Source organism: Microtus pennsylvanicus, chromosome 6 (assembly GCF_037038515.1).
Source record: "Microtus pennsylvanicus isolate mMicPen1 chromosome 6, mMicPen1.hap1, whole genome shotgun sequence".
NCBI lineage: Eukaryota > Metazoa > Chordata > Mammalia > Rodentia > Cricetidae > Microtus > Microtus pennsylvanicus.
Window position 1 is genome coordinate 126,606,489 of NC_134584.1, and position 16,600 is coordinate 126,623,088.

Consider the following 16,600-nt stretch of genomic DNA (forward strand, 5'->3'; position numbering starts at 1 on the left):
TGTCCTTCCCCACCTGTATACATCTCCCCGAGACCCCAAGAGCGTGCACAGTTAGGGCAGAATTGCATACAGCTGATTGGGAGAGAGGCTAGGTACTCAGGCGTGCCATGACCCTCCCCACCCACTTCCTACGAGAGTAGCTGGGATGATGTCTGGTGAGCAGATCTGTTGAACTCTCAAGGATGGTGGTGGCCGTTTGACTTGATGACAGCCCTGTGTCGCTAGACCAAAGTCTGATGTATTTCCTCCCCCAAGGAGATCCAGACTCTGCCAGAGGGAGGAGGGTGGTGAGGATTGGACCAACAGTTCATGGTATCTGCTATGGACCCTGCTGTGGATACTGCCTCTCTAGCCCAGTTTTTAGAGCCAAGTGGCCTCAAGGACTCAACATTGTATCTGCTGTGCTGCTGGGCTGCCATCCACCCCAGCCTCTGCGGTGGCACGAAGACCAGAGGCCATGAGATTGCGGTTTGCCTAGACCACAAATGGTAGAGAAAGAGCCTTATGTTCACCACGTAGGGGTTTTGGTGGTCTTCCAGGTAGAGAGCAGCTCCTGCCAATGGAAGCAGAGGTATCTAGGCTTGTGAGAAACAATGTGTGTTGTCTAAGTGACTATTCAGTTAGCAGAGTGCTACATTCTTGAAACGGCTTTAAATATTTGCTAACCACCCACCCAGTCCCCCTTTTGAGACAGGCTACTGTGTAGCCTAGCCTAGCCTTAAACTTGCTGTTTAGCCAGGGATGACCTTGAACTTTTCTCCACCTTCCAAGTTCTGAGATCGCAGAGCCACCATGCCCAGTTTAAGCAGTGCTGGTATTGAACCCAGGAGTTCCTGCATGGTAGGCAGGCACTCTGCCCACTGAGCCACCTTCCCTGCTCTAGCCACCACTATTGAATAGCACACTCTTGAACAGTGCGTGTGTCACGGAAGTAACCTGTGATTCTCCGCTGGGACACAGAGTCTTAATCACAGTGTGCCAGTGTTTTCTCTGCTGACCCTGGCGTCTTCGGGAGGCCTGACGGCATTCTCATTCTGGCAGGCTGAGGCATGCTCCGTGTTGCTGTTCTTCAGCTTGCTAGATCTTATCCTCCAGATGTGGGCAGCCATCAGCACTCAAGCAAACCTTCTTTCCAGGAAGTGGCTTCCTGTTTCGGTGTTAGTAGGTCCAGAGAGAGGCCCTTTTGTGGGGCGTGGGGTGAAGATCAAGGATTTACCAGAGTCATTTGAATCTATGTCCTTACAGTTTGTAAATGCTGGCACAGGCTTGACCCCATTTGTCTGACACCGAAAGTGATTCCAGAACCCTGGCTCTGTTCCGTTAGTGGTGAGCGTCACTCTCTGGTGTTTGGTTGGCAGCACAGAGAAGCAGAGCTACTGAAATCTAGTAAGTCCTGCTGAATGTGCCACCAACCCCCCTAGGATACGTCAGAGACCCTAAAGTCACCCAGCTGTCCTGCTGGTCTGGAGAGAATTGTAATCACACCACTGATATTTGGGTGTTTGCCCCACACTTTTGTGTGAATCACTCTTGCCAATTTTGTGTTGAGGAATCCCAAGTTGTATATTTTGGTGTATGCCCAAGGATCGTAATTCTAGTAATGTACGTATCTTGCAGTATAGTCAGTTTAACACTGACATACGTATCGTGTTATTTTTGAGCTCTGCCAGTTAGCCCAGTTGGTTAAAGCACAGAGGACCTGAGTTTGATCCCAAACCCCACACTAAACAAACACACACCAAGCAAACCAAGCTAAGCACTGTGGTTACTCACACTTGAACTTGTAATCTCAGCACCACAGAGGCAAGAATTTGCACATCTCTGGGATTGACTGGCCAGCCAGCTTAGCCTAATCCATTAAGTGAGGGACTCTGTCTGAAAAAAAAAATCAAAATCAAGATGGGTATCACCATAGAAGGACACCACAAGGTTGCCCTCCGGGCTCCATATACCTCCACCAGAACACACACACATGCACATATGCACACGTACACATACTCACATACACACACACTGGTGTGTGTGTATTTTACTATAAGTTGTGTAATGAAGAAGGATTTGCTTTGTGAACTCTTCCTTTGGTCAGAGGGTAGAGGTCCCCGTCTCAGGGACATTTTAACTTAGTACTTGGAGTGTGCCTTTCTCGGGAACACTGACCAGCACTTAGAGGGCTTGCCTTCCTTTCCTCATTATCTCGTTTCTCCTTTGTTCACGCTTAAGCTCGAGAACCTGATGGAAAGCGTGTGCAAAAGTGTTGGGAGGTGCCTGATGGTCAGTTGGGGTGATGCGGGGTGATCGTTCCTGAATTGTTTACCATGTCCACCCTCTGAGTGTTTTCACTGAAGCTGTGTAGATCCTGTCTACCTATGAGATTCCTGCATACGCTGCCCTCAGCAAGCCAAGGCTTGCTCACACCCTGTGACTATCATACACTCATTAAGAACCTGCTGTCTCTGGCTTCAGACAGGGACACCCACGTGGTGATTCCATGCAGAGACAGCTATAATGGTGGAGGGGCCTCTTGATAGCATGGGCAGTGCACTGTCTGGTCATAGATCATCCCTTTTGCTTATGATTGCTAATGAGGTACCCTGGCATCTGAGAGCGCATAGCACAGACAGGCAGAGGATGAGAGGAATTCCACTCGGTGTGCCGATACACTAGTGTTCTGCTTACACACTTATTCAACTGATTTCACACTCTATTCATAGGCAGGGCATGTGGGATAGGAAAAGGGACAGTAAACACCTGTCCTTGTTCTGACGCCTCGTGACTTCAACCCTCAGCCCTACCAGAAGCTGAGTTATGACGCCTTGTGTTGTGTACGCTGGGAAATGAAGCACAGCATGGAACGGTCAGGGGTCTTGTCTTTGGAAAAGAGCCACTGTGGGCATTTGGTATCACCCTTCAGTTTCTGTTGATGCCAGGTTTCCCGTACCCTGGCCTCTTACTAGCAAATGCATACGTTTGGATCCTCAGCCTTGAGAGGAGGGTGTTTTGGGAAGTTAGTGGGTGTGCTGTCCCTGCTGACTTCTCTGGGTTCTCAAAATGGAGCTTGGCCTCTGGTCCTTGGTTCCTTGCTCCCTGAGCAGTCAGTCAGTCTGTTTGCCTTCAAAGACACCTCAGCCCTTTCAGATCTGATCTTACTATGCAAATCAACCTAAAGATAAACTGTGATCATCCCCACCTCTTAATCTGCTGTGTAGGGAGCATCCTGGAAGAAGTGTGAATCAACAGGAATTGTTGCCTGCCATCGGCAGAAAAAAGTGTTGACTGATGTCGAACTTGGCAGATAATGAGATCTTTAGGGAAGTCTCTGTTTTCTAAGTTCCAGAAGATAGACCCGGAAGTCCAAGGTGGTGTTTTTGTTTTGTTTTGTTTTTTGGCTTTTGCTTGTTTGTTTATCTTTGTTTTTTTGAGCGTCAGCAACCGCTATTATTTTTCTTAATGGCCTTTGTAAACATGCAAGGTGAGAGAGAATTGGTGGAGGGAGTTCCAGCAGCGTCAGTAGGAAGGACGCAGACTCTGCCTCAAAGTGTGGATTTAATTGAGGGTGAGTAATCTCAACTCAACAACAAATGTCTCCATATTGTGAGCTTTTGTTACTGTTGGTGTTTTCGACTGTGGTACCTATTCAAGTATTGGCTAGGCAGATAATAGAGGCACTCTCTGTTCTGTTAGAAGGGATGGGGTACATTCTTCAATCGTGTGTGTGTGCGCATGCACACATATAGTTTAAATGGAGTTATGCCACAGAGATGATAATGCTACCCCCAAATGCCATAGACTGGCAAAATCCCCAGTGTCAGGTATGTAAAACCTCTCCTTTCCTTGAATTGTTGTTGGTTACGGGAGTCCAAGAGACTCCCAAAACAGTGTTCCATTTGCGTTGGGGGTGGAGATGGAAGTGGGACTGCTGTGCTGGTCTGAGGCTGAAGGGTAACCATGGAAACCAGATGCAGGGTGTGATTATTTGCCTCTGACCTGGCAAAGTGTTGGGTTTGACAAAAGACGGTTAATAGAAACACTCAAATTGACCCTTCTCATCATTCGGCTGCTTCGAACTCAATCAGGCCCTCATTATTATCAGCGTGGTGTGAGCAAAGGCAGCCGGGATCGTAGTTTTTCATAATCACTCCTTGAGCCAAATGTAATTTGCAATTTGTGGTATTGTATTATGAAACAATAATGCATTAAGAGGAACAGAGCAAGAATTAGGAGCGTGGCAGTGCAAAAGGACCCAGAGAAGGAGCTGGGAGGGAGAGGCACCCTCGGAATCACTCTGAGTGGACGTGACTGGCGTCATTGCAAAAGAAAGCATAAAGCAGAATCAGATTCCTGCTTTGTTTGCCCGTGTTTAAGTACATGAGAAAGTGTGTACATTATCATAAAGTTGGTGTACTTGGAGAAGGAACAAACTGTAATTTGCATATCATTTGCATTTAGATGGTAGGGGTTATAGGGTTAGTGTGGCTTGATTACTGGTGTGGGTATGATATAAAAAAAATTAAGGTGTAACAAGACTTATAAACATCTGGTGTGGGGTAGTGATTACTAATTGACCTCTTTTTATAAGTCCCAGAGACCATGACTGTGTTCTGGGAACTGGTGGCTAGGCTCACACCTTGTGATCAACACTGACCTCAGCCAACCCATGCCCTCTGACCAGCCCTACATATGGGTCATCTGTGACGCTGGGGTTATCGACACATTTACCTCTTGTCTTCTGTGCTTTGTCCCCCTCTTACTTCTTTCTGTCTGTACCCCAGCTTTTATGTATTCTGTGTGTTCTTCCCCCCCTCAAGATCTTTTATTCTTAGGTCAAGATTGATTCCGGGCTGACCTCGCTTCCCTCGACCCCGTTGTTTTCAGTTGTAGCTTTAAATAGCTCCTGGCTCCACATGCATCTAGGGTTGCTGAAGCATCAGGTTGCCTGGCGTATCCGTGCGTCCTTGATTGGCTAACAGCTGTGGCAGGATGGCGGGCACTCATGGGAACATTTAGCCAGGACTTGGGAAAGGGAAATGACTTCCATCAAAGGCACATTGTACATGTAAGGCGAGGATAGGGTGGTTACATAGATGCTGTTTTTTCTTTTAAAGAAATTCACTTATTTTTCCCTGCATGCCAAGCAGCGCACATTTAGTTTATTAAGCCAATCAGACTAGCGCTGATGAGAACTGTACACAATCAAAAATAATGGCTCTAGAGTTTGTGAATCTGCCCGTAAAGAGCACCCCTGCTACCCTCCATCACGGGGGGAGCCACACCCATCTTACAAAAGCGTTGTCAAGTTGCCTTGTGCCCTTTCTCCCTGCCTCCCTTCTCATCATGGTTGATTGCCGACGCCTTTCTCCCTCCAAATGGGAGCTTTCTGCTTTCCATAATCAGCCCCCTCTTCCTTGATTTCCCCGTCATTTTCACAATCTACTGCTGAGCCAATCAGCCGCTTTCATAGTGGTGATTTCTCAAAATGTCACAAAACTGCACAATCATGACAAGAAGGACAGATTACAGATGACCCCCACAGGAAGTATGGATGGATACCATGAACACTCTGTTTCCAATGAACTTGTGTTCCACCCTCCCTGAGGTTGCCCCTCTCCATCGCGGCTGATCTTTGACGAGCCTTTGGCAGCGTTTGCATATGCCAGACTGAACTTTTAACATTTGTGTGCCATTGAGGATGGAAATGTTGGCAGTGCCCTATGAGTGTGTATGCACAGCTTTTATAATCCTCTCCAGTGCATTGGGCAGCTCTTGACCTGGCCTTCAAACTCCTGGTCTTCATAGACAAGTTCTTCCAGGGACCCCTGTCCCATAAGTCACAATGGTGTAAACAGTACAGGATTATCACATGTGGAGTGTGTGTAATAACATGTGGGAGGTGTGTAATATTAGCAAATATAAGTGTTTTGTGCATGTTTGTGTGTGTATGCACACTTGTGTATGTGTGTGTGAGTGTGTGAGAAAGGACGCATATATAGGTGGACATCAGATGCCTACTCTGGTTTTTGGAACAAGGTCTCTCACCAGGATTGGGGCATCCAGTTTTGCTAGAATGGCAGCCGGCAGACCTCGGGAATGTTCCTGTCTCTGTTGTCTCAGCACTGGGATTAGAGTTGCAGACCAGGGTTTTTGTGAGTGTGCTGGGGCTCGAACTCAGGCCATCACGCTGGCACGGGAAGCAATTTACCCAGAAAGTTATCTTCCAACCCTTTCTTGTGTATTTTTAACGAGGAATCAGTTAACTGCTCTGTACACAACAGCATGGAGGCCATCTTTGGTTCCTTGCGCCCTGGGTGTTGGGGTTGGGTTGAGAAAACTTGGGTGAGAACTTGGGTCATGGTGCTGCCTTTTTGTCAGTAGATTCCCCTGGGCTCCCGGCTCAGGGTCCCTCCTGTGGGAGAATAGCACTTCTCTCAGAAGCTGATGTGGGAGCCATTGAGACAAAGTACAGCGTAAGAACTCAGTCAATTCCAGTAAAATGTAATTACATACTAAAACAGGCATCATCAGGGCCGATTGTGTGCCTCACTTAGAAAGAGCCCAGAGTGTTCCAACGGATGCTAGATTTTATTTTCTTGGGAGTGTCCAGTTCAAGACTCCACCCCCCAAACTAACCATGAGGTTTGCCTCTCTCTAGTCCCAGCCTACAGTGTGGCTTTGGACGGCTCCCAGAGGCTCCTGGGCCTCTGTTTCTTACAGCTTTTCATTTCCAGAAACCTATTAACGTCTATCTGCCATGATAGGAGTGTAAAAAATAATCTACAAAGATGTATGTCTAGAGTTCTGTTTTGTTTTGTTTCTCCGTATGAAATATAGAGAGTGAGGTGTTAAGTCTTGCAGCAGTTTGATAGGCTGTGCTCTGTTGGTATTCATGGGACACGGGCCTTTCCTAAATAGAAATGGAGGAGGAGTGGATTGTGGAGGGGCGGGGACAGAACTGGGGTGTGTGTATGGAGGGGGGAAACTGGGAAGAGAGGAGGCTGCCGGAATGTAAACTAACTAAATTTATATATTAAAGAATATCTAGAAAGGTTAGGGTTTTAAACACAAGGAAGTTTACAAGTTGCGTTCAAGACTACAAGGCAGGTCAGGTACTTTTCTCTTTACTATGACGAAACACCTGGAAAAGTCCGTGTAAGGAAGGAAGGACGTCTGTGGTTCACCCTCCATCATGGCAGGAAAGGCAGGGTGGCAGGACTGGGAGCAGTTTGTCATATTGCATTCACAGGCGTTTCACTATGGAGCCCCAACAAAGTTATACATTAAAAGAAGCTGATAAATCTAGGAGGTAGAAAAATACATTAACATCACCAGAATCAACTGGAAAAGGTTTTCTAAAACAACTTAAGGCAAAAACAGCTCCAGGGGACCATGGCCTCAGCATTTCCCCAGCAACAGTGGAAGCGGTGGTTTGTTTTGATGGGGCAAGCGTATGCATGCATTGCATGGGGACTAGGCTGGGCTTGTATTTTGCTGTCTGCGGTCTTCAGCTGGCTCTCTGGGTAGCTGATATTCCTGAAGGGTCTTCAGAGCAAGTGGCAGCATTGTCACCGCTAGCAGTGTCCAAAGACGGTATACATTGCTGGCCAGGAGCCAGCAAAAACAGCTGAGAGGTTCCAGAATGAAAAACTGAATCCTCAGACAAAGGAAGTGATAGGCTAAATCATGCAAGGCCATGGGTCTGGAAATGATGAGCAGAATACTAGACCAAGTCTTGTAGGGCTTCGCCATGGTGCCTGGTTGGAGGTCCTAGTCTCTGGGGGCTGAGGCCAAATTTGTATTTGATCCAGTTAAGACCTCTTCCACAGCAACACAGTATCATTTGCAACACACTATCGTTTATTCTAACCTGCAGATTTCCTGAGGTAAATAGTCAGACACATATGGCAGAGTCCTCCTGAGTCAGAGAACCCTGGTAATTAGCAGTGAAATATTAGACTTCAATGACATTTCACTTGGGTTTTTTTTTTAAAGAAAATATTATTTTAAGACCTATTCTTCAAAGCCTATAAAATAATTGGTTCTGGAGATGCTATTTTCATATATGGCAGCTTGTTGTTACAACCTTCTCTTTCCTGTTTCATATTTTAAAACACTGTTTTGGGGGAGGCCCTCTCGGTGCAACCGATGGGCGTTTTTATTTTATCTAGAGCAGAGCACTGTGTTGTCATTCAGCATGATTTTTCTAAAGACTTCTAAATTTAGAAGCAGTAGAATTATCACAGTTTAAATGGCACGCTATTTCAGCAGGGTTTATGCGCTTCACTAAGAACGAGTACGGTGGGTTAATATCAAGGAGAACGTAACAGGCGATAATTGTTAGTGATGGTTCTTTCTGCATAGAAATGGCTGTTTCTGCATCCATTGGGGTTGTTTTACCTGCTTTTGGCTTTTCTCTTCGTGACCAAAGGCATGCCTTACCCCACCTCTTTCCCATAACCACTCTCGGGTGACCTGACTTGCGTTGTGACTCTCTGGTCCCTTGTCTAGCTGATCTGAGGTCAGTGTGACATTGGAAAGTGGCCATTTGTCAAACACTCATCCCTGGTTTATAAAGAAGATTACATACACAGCTGAGTCTTTCCAACTTTGTTAGTTCAGTGGTAGAACATTTGTGTAGCATGCATAAGGCCTGGCTTCAAAAACATGCACAAATCAGTCAACTTCGGTTTTCCCAATAAGGTTACTCAGTGCACAGACAGACGTGGTCTTCTCCGTGACAGTAACTTGAGTCACTATGACAACAGCGTGTCATTTGAGGGACATTTACAAACTGAAGAATAAATGCCTGTAATCATTTACCTTTTTAGCTAATTACAGGTAAACACAATATGTATTTATTTGAACTTAGATCTTTTGATATATGTGTGCATGTATGTTTGTGGGTCGTGGTCAAAGGACAACCCCAGGTGGCATTCAGCCACCAGACATCGCCCCTCCCGGCCCTATGTGTGCCACTGGGTAGCAGCTCTGTCTTCCAGCCCTTAAAGACAACAATGGTCTTCTGTCATGCCCGTGGCTTCCCGTCTGCAAACCCTAGTCTTTCTGTCTGTTAACCTCTCCTGCCTGCTCTGACCCCCGGGACACCTACGTGTGCCACAGTCTCTGGCATCCCCCTTCAAGGACTCAGCTTCTTACACCGTTAGTATCAGATGCCGCCCTGTGTCACTCCTGGCTTGGTGGCCCTTGTGATTCCTCATTCTATCTTGCCTCAGGTCCCTCATGCCAACTCTTTCCTCATTTTGTCTTTTAAGACAAGGTTTTATACATTCCAGGCTAGCCTCATACTTGGTATGAAGCTGAGAGTAACCTTGAACTCCTGTTTCTCCTGCCAGTGCCTCCCCGGAGCTGGGATTACAGGTGTGTTTGTGGGTACTGGGGTGGAACCCAGGCCCAACAGTCAAGCTCTTTGCCCACTCGAGCCCCAGCCTCAGACTGTCTTGCTGGCTTCCCAGCGTGGCTGGCTACTGCAGGCTCACTGGTCTGTGTTCAATGTCATCTTCTCAGGAAAGTTGTCTTCAGTTCTCTAACAGAAAATCTCTGGCTCACTTTGTCCATCTTCTTCACATGCAGCTTCCTCACCCAGCTCATCCTGCTGCCGGCTAAACGCAAGCCGGAATGGAGGCTCCACGAAGCCACAGCAACATGGCATATTTTCTGTGCCACGTGTAGCTCTGTACTGTAGATAAGTTCGTTCTTACGCAAGCAGATGCTGAATAGCCTTGATGAGTGACTGAACGGGATGCTTGAGATGACATTTCCTAGGATGCATGTCTCCTATTTGCTGTTTGATTTGTTCGTTCTATAAAGTTTAACTTTGTAGTGCTTAACTCCCAGTCTTCACATATGTGTGTGTGTGCGTGCGCACATATGTGCTTTTATAAAGACACATGTGTGTGTTCATTCATGTGTGTGAGTGTATAAATAAGTTTTAAAGTCCCAGTACATTTTTTGTCCTTTGTGAAAAGTGGGCTGATTCTAGATTAATCAAGCTTTTTCCTTCTTCCCTTTGTTCATTTCCTTTCTCTTTCAGTTGTAGTTACTATCTACTTTCTAACTAAGATCAAATATCAAGGACCGATTTGCTTTACAGAATTAACTTGTAGCCAGGTTTGATCATTTTTTTCGCATTAGAATATACGATGTTAGTAGTGACGGCATGTGGAGTTTTTCTGGCATAATGCTGTCATGGTGTTGCTTATAAACGCTTTGGCAAACACAGTGCACCTGAGGTCTGATCTATGTCATTCATGTGCGGCCGGGTGTTTCAAATGAGGTTTATACTAATAAGAAATGATCTGTGCCACTAACCAAGTCGCGGCTTGAAATCTTTTTCTCTTATCTGTCGACTGTGCAAGGCTTTGCCCCTCTCATTTTGATGTGGGTTTGTCTCTGTCAACCTCATTCCTGGTCCCTCTGCCAGCTGGCAGCATTAGAGAGGGAGCCATAGGCCCGCTCTGTCATCACCAGCAACGTGAAAGGCTCCCCTAAGCTCTGGGTGAAACCAGGTCCCTTTGGCTCTGATGCAGAAAAGAATTTGAGGATGAGCAAAGCGGTGTTTATTTAAAAAGCAGAAAGACATTCAGGGAATGGATATGGCACCCTAAGAGGGCGGGTATAGGTTCTCAAGAGTCACCGTTCATTAAAGGATCCTTTAAACAAGAATTTCCAACATGGTGGGGCAAAGGGACTGGAAGAACATGGTTGCTCAAGGGGAGGAAAAGACACACCCGGATGCAGTTAGAGGGTTCTCCAGGGAGAGCACCCCTTCAAATGTCCCAGTGATAACTGTGGGCAGAATGTGGGAACTCTGGGAATGTTGTTGTTCAGTGGCTTTCTCAGGAGCCTTGTCCGCCTCTAACTGAGATCATAGGATGGCTCCAGAGGTGACTGGGATGCAATTGCAGACTGATAAATTTGTACAAGTGTTTAAGATAGGCCCTTTTACTGTAAAGGGGGTTTTGAATAAGATTCCTAAGATATCGCAGGTTTGTTATTTATGTTCATTTCTCGATTCTCAGCTAGACAGAGGCTTCAGGTACGCGGGGATGAGGAGTTTTCCGTCTCACATTCATGGTTTTTCCCCTTTCTGCCCTGTGTCGCCTCCTCAGATAGAAACCCAGCTGTCCCCGCATCCCCCCTTTTTATTATTAATGAGCATTTCTTTGTGCAACTGTGTGCCTGAGATTTCCTCTTTGAGATAGCTGGTAACTTGACAATCCTCATGCATGAATCTAGGCGACCATGGAAGGCAAGCGTCGCGGGGCACACAGGCTTTTTATAGAGGAAAATAACAGCAGGAAAAAGAGTCCATATGAAGCTGGAAGCATCTGTGATGTTTTGCATGCCAGCCTAGACTAGCCTGGCATTTTCTTCAAAGCCCTGGGGTCGGCGTCTATCCTCAGCAGCGTGTAGACCAAGGCCAGATCACATGTGCGTTCCTTGTGTTTGGTTTCCATCCAATGTGGGTTTCTGAGGGATGGCAACCTCCTGCCGCTGCTCACTGGACTGAGGAGGGTGTTTGGTGAAGACGCCCCCAAAGCTCTCAGTTTCATAAGCTCTGGTCTAGCAGCGTGAATTATCCTCGGTGCTTTAAACCCTGCAAACGTTTGTCAGGTTTTAAACTATGATGAATGTTCCCAATAAGCCTGCCCGTTGAAAAGAGAGACGAATCATTGCTTATGGAGAGATCATTAGCTACATGATTCTGGATCCTTAGTCTTCAGTCTAAGAGGAGCTCCCTCTGTGCAGACTTCTTTCTTCTTCTGGTGTCTGAAGTGTTCAGCCCGTCCTTCTGCTCATTTATTTGCTTGTTTTGTGGGATCAACTGAGAGTCTTTTTTCTGTGGTGTTCGAGACAGAATCTCTTCTAGTTCAGGTTGATATTGAGCTCTTTCTGTAGATGAAAATGACCTTGAACTCCTGGTCCTCTTGTCTTGTGTGTGTGTGTGTGTGTGTGTGTGTGTGTGTGTGTGTGTGTGTGTGTGTGTGTTGGGGGAGAATGCTACATATGGAACCCAGGGTTTCATGCACGCTAGCTAAGCACTCTGCAAACTGGAACACTCTTTAGCCCTTCAGAAAAATAAACTCATTAGCCTTGCTCAGTTTATTATTGTTGTTGTTTTTATTATTATTATTTGTCAAACGGCACAAAACACAGATATTGAGGGGCTGTGGATGGTCCTTTAAAAAGGTTGCCTGGAATAGTCTAATTAAAATTTAATAGAATTTTTTAATTGAAGGTGATCCACTCAGGAGCCATCTGGCTGCATGGTGAGGACCTAGTATCTCAGTAAGTAAGCATGCCTTCGTTTGAGGAAGGACAGCTCACTGCGTATCTGTTCACCAACAGGTTTGGCAAACATCGAAAAGATGACAAGGTGGAGAAAATGGGCCGAATTAAAGTCCAGGACTCCTTCACATCAGAAGAGGACAGGGTGCGCATGAAGGAAGAGCAGGAGAGGTAGGTGCCAGCCCCTGCCCCAGGGAGAGGGGCCGCCCTCACCCAGGGCTTCCTGCCTACTGCTTTTATCTTAAATGCACTTGCTCTAATATCTGTGTGATGATTGTGAATTAATGGAGCACAAAGGAAGGCTTTTAAAAAGAAAAAAAAAGCAGGCACTTTTATATTCATTTGAACCTAAGTGAAATTTTATGGTTTTAGTTAAAGATGTTTTACATAGTGTATGGGTATACATTGATACTGAACTTATTTATTTATCGGGTCTCTCTCTCTCTCTCTCTCTCTCTCTCTCTCTCTCTCTCTCTCTCTCTCTGTGTGTGTGTGTGTGTGTGTGTGTGTGATGTGCAACAATACATGTCCATGGGGATGAGCATCTGTGTGGAAACATGGGTTCTTCCTCTGTTGCTCTTTATTATTCTGTTCAGTTTGTTTTGTTTTAAGGAAGGGTCTCTCACTGAACCTAGACCTGACCAGCAAGCGTTATCTCCACCTCCCCGGTACTGGGATTGCAGGCACATACGTCCAGCCTTCTGCCTTGCACTGCCTTTCCTGAGTGCCCACAGCCGGGTACCCTGTGCCTAGAAATAATTTGCCTTTTCGCGTTTGCACTTGGAGTGGGTTCATTTCATCCTTAGCTTGTGTAGCACCTGTGAGAACAGATGTGTGTTTACACTTCGAGAGATGGGCTATCTCATGCTACGGACTGAGTAGGAAAACTGAAGAAGTAGCTCTCTCCAGTCTGAAGGTGGTTCTGGTTTTATTTTGCAGTTCTGGGGATTGACTTGAAAGTTTCACACATGTCAAGCAAGCTCCCTTCCTCTGAACTGTACCCCAGCCCAACAGCTTCTTTTATACACATTAACTTGGGGCCATTTTCACTGGCCAGTCTCTGGGGAATTTTGCTCCTCGTTTGTCTTTGTTCTAAATGGATCAGTCATTCTGCTCTCTACCTCTCTCGTAAAACAGAGACATCGAACAGGGATTGTATAACAAAACACAGCGTTTGAATGTGTGGTTCCAGTCTGAGTTCTCTCAGGATTTGTTTTTATTCATGTTCTATGTATTTCCTTACTTCTTTATCTTTGTTAGGTCTAAGAATGGAGCCAGGGGCTTGGGCATGGCAGGCATTCTATCGTTGAGTTTCCTGTGAGCTCATTGCTGTGCTGGGCAGGACTTCCTCCACTTTTCACACCTCTGTCTTAGCAGGGCTTCTGTTTGGTTTGTTTGTTTATGAGTGTGTAGTGATTGTACAGATAGAAGGTTTCCTTGTGTTGCTATCACATGTGCTCATAGTCAGGCCTCCTGGTCGTCTCTTGTACCTCCTTCCTCTGCTCCATTCCTCTTCCCTCACCATCTTCATCACTTCTGCCCTGAAAGTGCTTCTTTCTCCCAAACATAGACCATACCAGGTCAGTGTATGGACTCAAGTCATCCACAGATGTGCGGGTTACTCATGAGCAGATGCAGTGAAGGACCTGCTTTGCTTCCATGCCTTGACATTGGCCAACACTGCAGAGGCTGTCATAGCCTAGACATGCTCTGTACTTTCTGCAGGGTTCAGACCCTCTCATAATACATTGTCGAATGCGTCCGATGAAACCATGCCTTTACCGTCACAGCTTCATTTATGTCAATAATGTGCCCAAAGCACAGTTCATTTCTTAGTTTGGCTTCTAATCTATCTCTGTGCCTCTGGTGGTGCAGAGTCCTAGGAACTCAGTTGGACATAGTGAATTCACAGTGTACATGGGCTTAGTACAAAAACCTTTCGAAAGGTGACTGGTCCGTAAAGAAACCAGTTGCACTCAGGAATTGGAACAAGTGATGGGTCCTTATATTTCAGTACTTTTAAAAGCCTGTTTTATGTTATGTTTTATGTGAGTTGTGGGTGTATAATAACTGAGTAACAAACTGGTGCTGGTGGTGGTACACTGGGCATTGGTGTTGAGGATGGCGCTGAGTCATGCTGTGTCCTTAATGTTTTGATGGATGCCAATCACGCTGCGTGCTTGATACTCATGGTGGGGTGCTAAGTCCCATTGTGTATTTTTGGCGCTCGTGATGTGTGCTAAGTCTTCTTTAGTCTGTTTTCCCTTCTGTGCTGCTTTTGTTATGAACCCGAGGAGGGATAATATAACTTCCTTGGAAAATGATTGGGGTGGAAGAATAGATAGAAAACAAACCAGAAAAGAGCATTCTCCCCATACCCTAACCCTGACCCTAATCCCCCACCCATTCAGTGGACTAGTAGGGACGCAATCCTTCTATGACATTATTTTACATTGGAGCTATTTGAGTCTCTGAACTTTTGGTTAATTCTACATAAAATATAAAACATGAAATTCCTTCATTAAGGATTCATGACATGTCCCCCAAACTGAATATTTTCTTGCCTGCACACTCATGTGAAGCCGCTTACGAAAGACGTAAATATTGGAAAATGGAAAGGACTGTGTCTATGACGTTTAAATGCTCTCCCTAAAATGCTGGTCCGTTCTGATGGCGGACATGAGTTCAGTTCCTCTGAGCGGGGCTTTGTTTCATGGGGTTTCATTCCTGCGCACATCTTGTCCTGCCGCCCACCCTCTGGATGAGTCTCAGCATTAAATCCCCCTGTTTTGGAAGCAGGGGCATTTTGTATGTAGCTAGGAGATTTCAACACAGCATAGCCTTTATCTGTGTTCCGTCACAAATGTGTTCTCTTCATGTTTCTCTGCTGCAATTAGCACTGAAAGCCATTTATTATAAAAGCACAACTCCTAATGAATAGAAATGTTACAAGAACAAAATCTTGTGTGCTTCGTCCCATCACACATCATCCATTTTAATTAGAGAGAGGGGTGGTGGGCACTGTGGCAGAGTCTGGAATTAAAATCATTAATTGATGTCAAGCCAGAGAGAGACAGTTAGCAAGAATCCAGCGACAGCAAGAGCGGAATTTACCTTACCGCTTTATTTAGGATATTACATTATCTTGTGTATTTTTGCTATGCAGCGTCAATGCAATTTCATTGTAATGGAGAATAATCTCTTTTTTTCCCCTGCAAAAAGAGAGGTGTGAATATGTGTTTGAAGAAAATAGCATATCAAAATAAGTTCTTTCCTTTTGTTTCTCCAAAATCTGATAAAAAGTTTTAACTGCTGGTTTAATTTTTTTTCCTTGCATGTAAGTGATCGGGAACAGTGTGAGATGGTTTTGTAGGTGTCAGCCGCCATAGCTGCAGCTGCCTGGTTCATTTAAAACCCGAGCAGTTAGGCGGGAAGGATGGTCAAAGATGGATGAGGAGGAGAGGGTCACACTGCGTTTGGAGTTGCCCCGCTGTTGCTGATGGCTAGCCTGAGACAAATGGGGTGGCTAAGGCTGAACAAAACCCAACTGTTCAGAAACATGAATAACCCCTACATCTCAGAGATAATTCGTGACCCCAGGGCCTCAATAAAAGAATAGAGGGGCATTCTTTATAGCAGTGACCATCTGGAGCTGTTAGGGACTCGGCTGCCAGGTAGTGGGCTTTTTAAAAAATTTTCATAAAGAAACCATGATATCCTCATTAGGACATAGAAAATATTTTTCTCCCCCGAGACATTTTTTTCTGAAGTAAGTTTCTCCCCCACGAATGAATCTGTGTAACGTGCAGATATAAGGAATGCTGCAAGCCCCTCTCCATGAATGGTTTGGGGATAAGCTAGACTTGAAGGGTGAGTTTTAGAAGTGAGTAAGAAAAGTCATATTTGATTTTCTATTTTAGAGTTTGGTTTTTTTTTGTTTTGCCTCTTAGCTTTTACTTGGCAGGCTTTCACGTAGCTCGGGCTGGCTGGGCTGGACAAACTTCTGGTCCTCCCTCCGCTGTTTCCTGGATGCTGTGTTTGCTGGGGTGCAGCGGCGTGCTCTGCTTGTGAGGGGCTGGGAGGAGAACCCTGGACAGGCATGGCACCAACTCAGCTGCATCTCCAGCACGCTCATGCTTTTCACAGTTATTTTGCTTGTACGTTCCCCACAAAGTACACAGATGCGTGCACCCCCCCCACACACACACAGAGAGAGAAAGAGAGACAGACAGACAGACAGACAGACAGACAGACAGACAGACAGACAGACTAACTAGGACTGATTTTTACTGTTTTTTAA

General features: G+C 45.8%; 1 protein-coding gene across 16 annotated transcripts in view; it reads left to right on the forward strand.

Moving 5' to 3' along the window:
• Positions 1-16,600, forward strand: part of Pard3 (par-3 family cell polarity regulator) — a 509,597-nt gene that overhangs the window by 370,135 nt on the left and 122,862 nt on the right. For all 16 annotated transcript variants that reach the window (XM_075977728.1, XM_075977722.1, XM_075977727.1 and 13 more), the window contains one exon: positions 12,361-12,471. In XM_075977728.1, the coding sequence (XP_075833843.1) occupies positions 12,361-12,471 (111 nt within the window). The remainder of the gene's footprint in view (positions 1-12,360; positions 12,472-16,600) is intronic.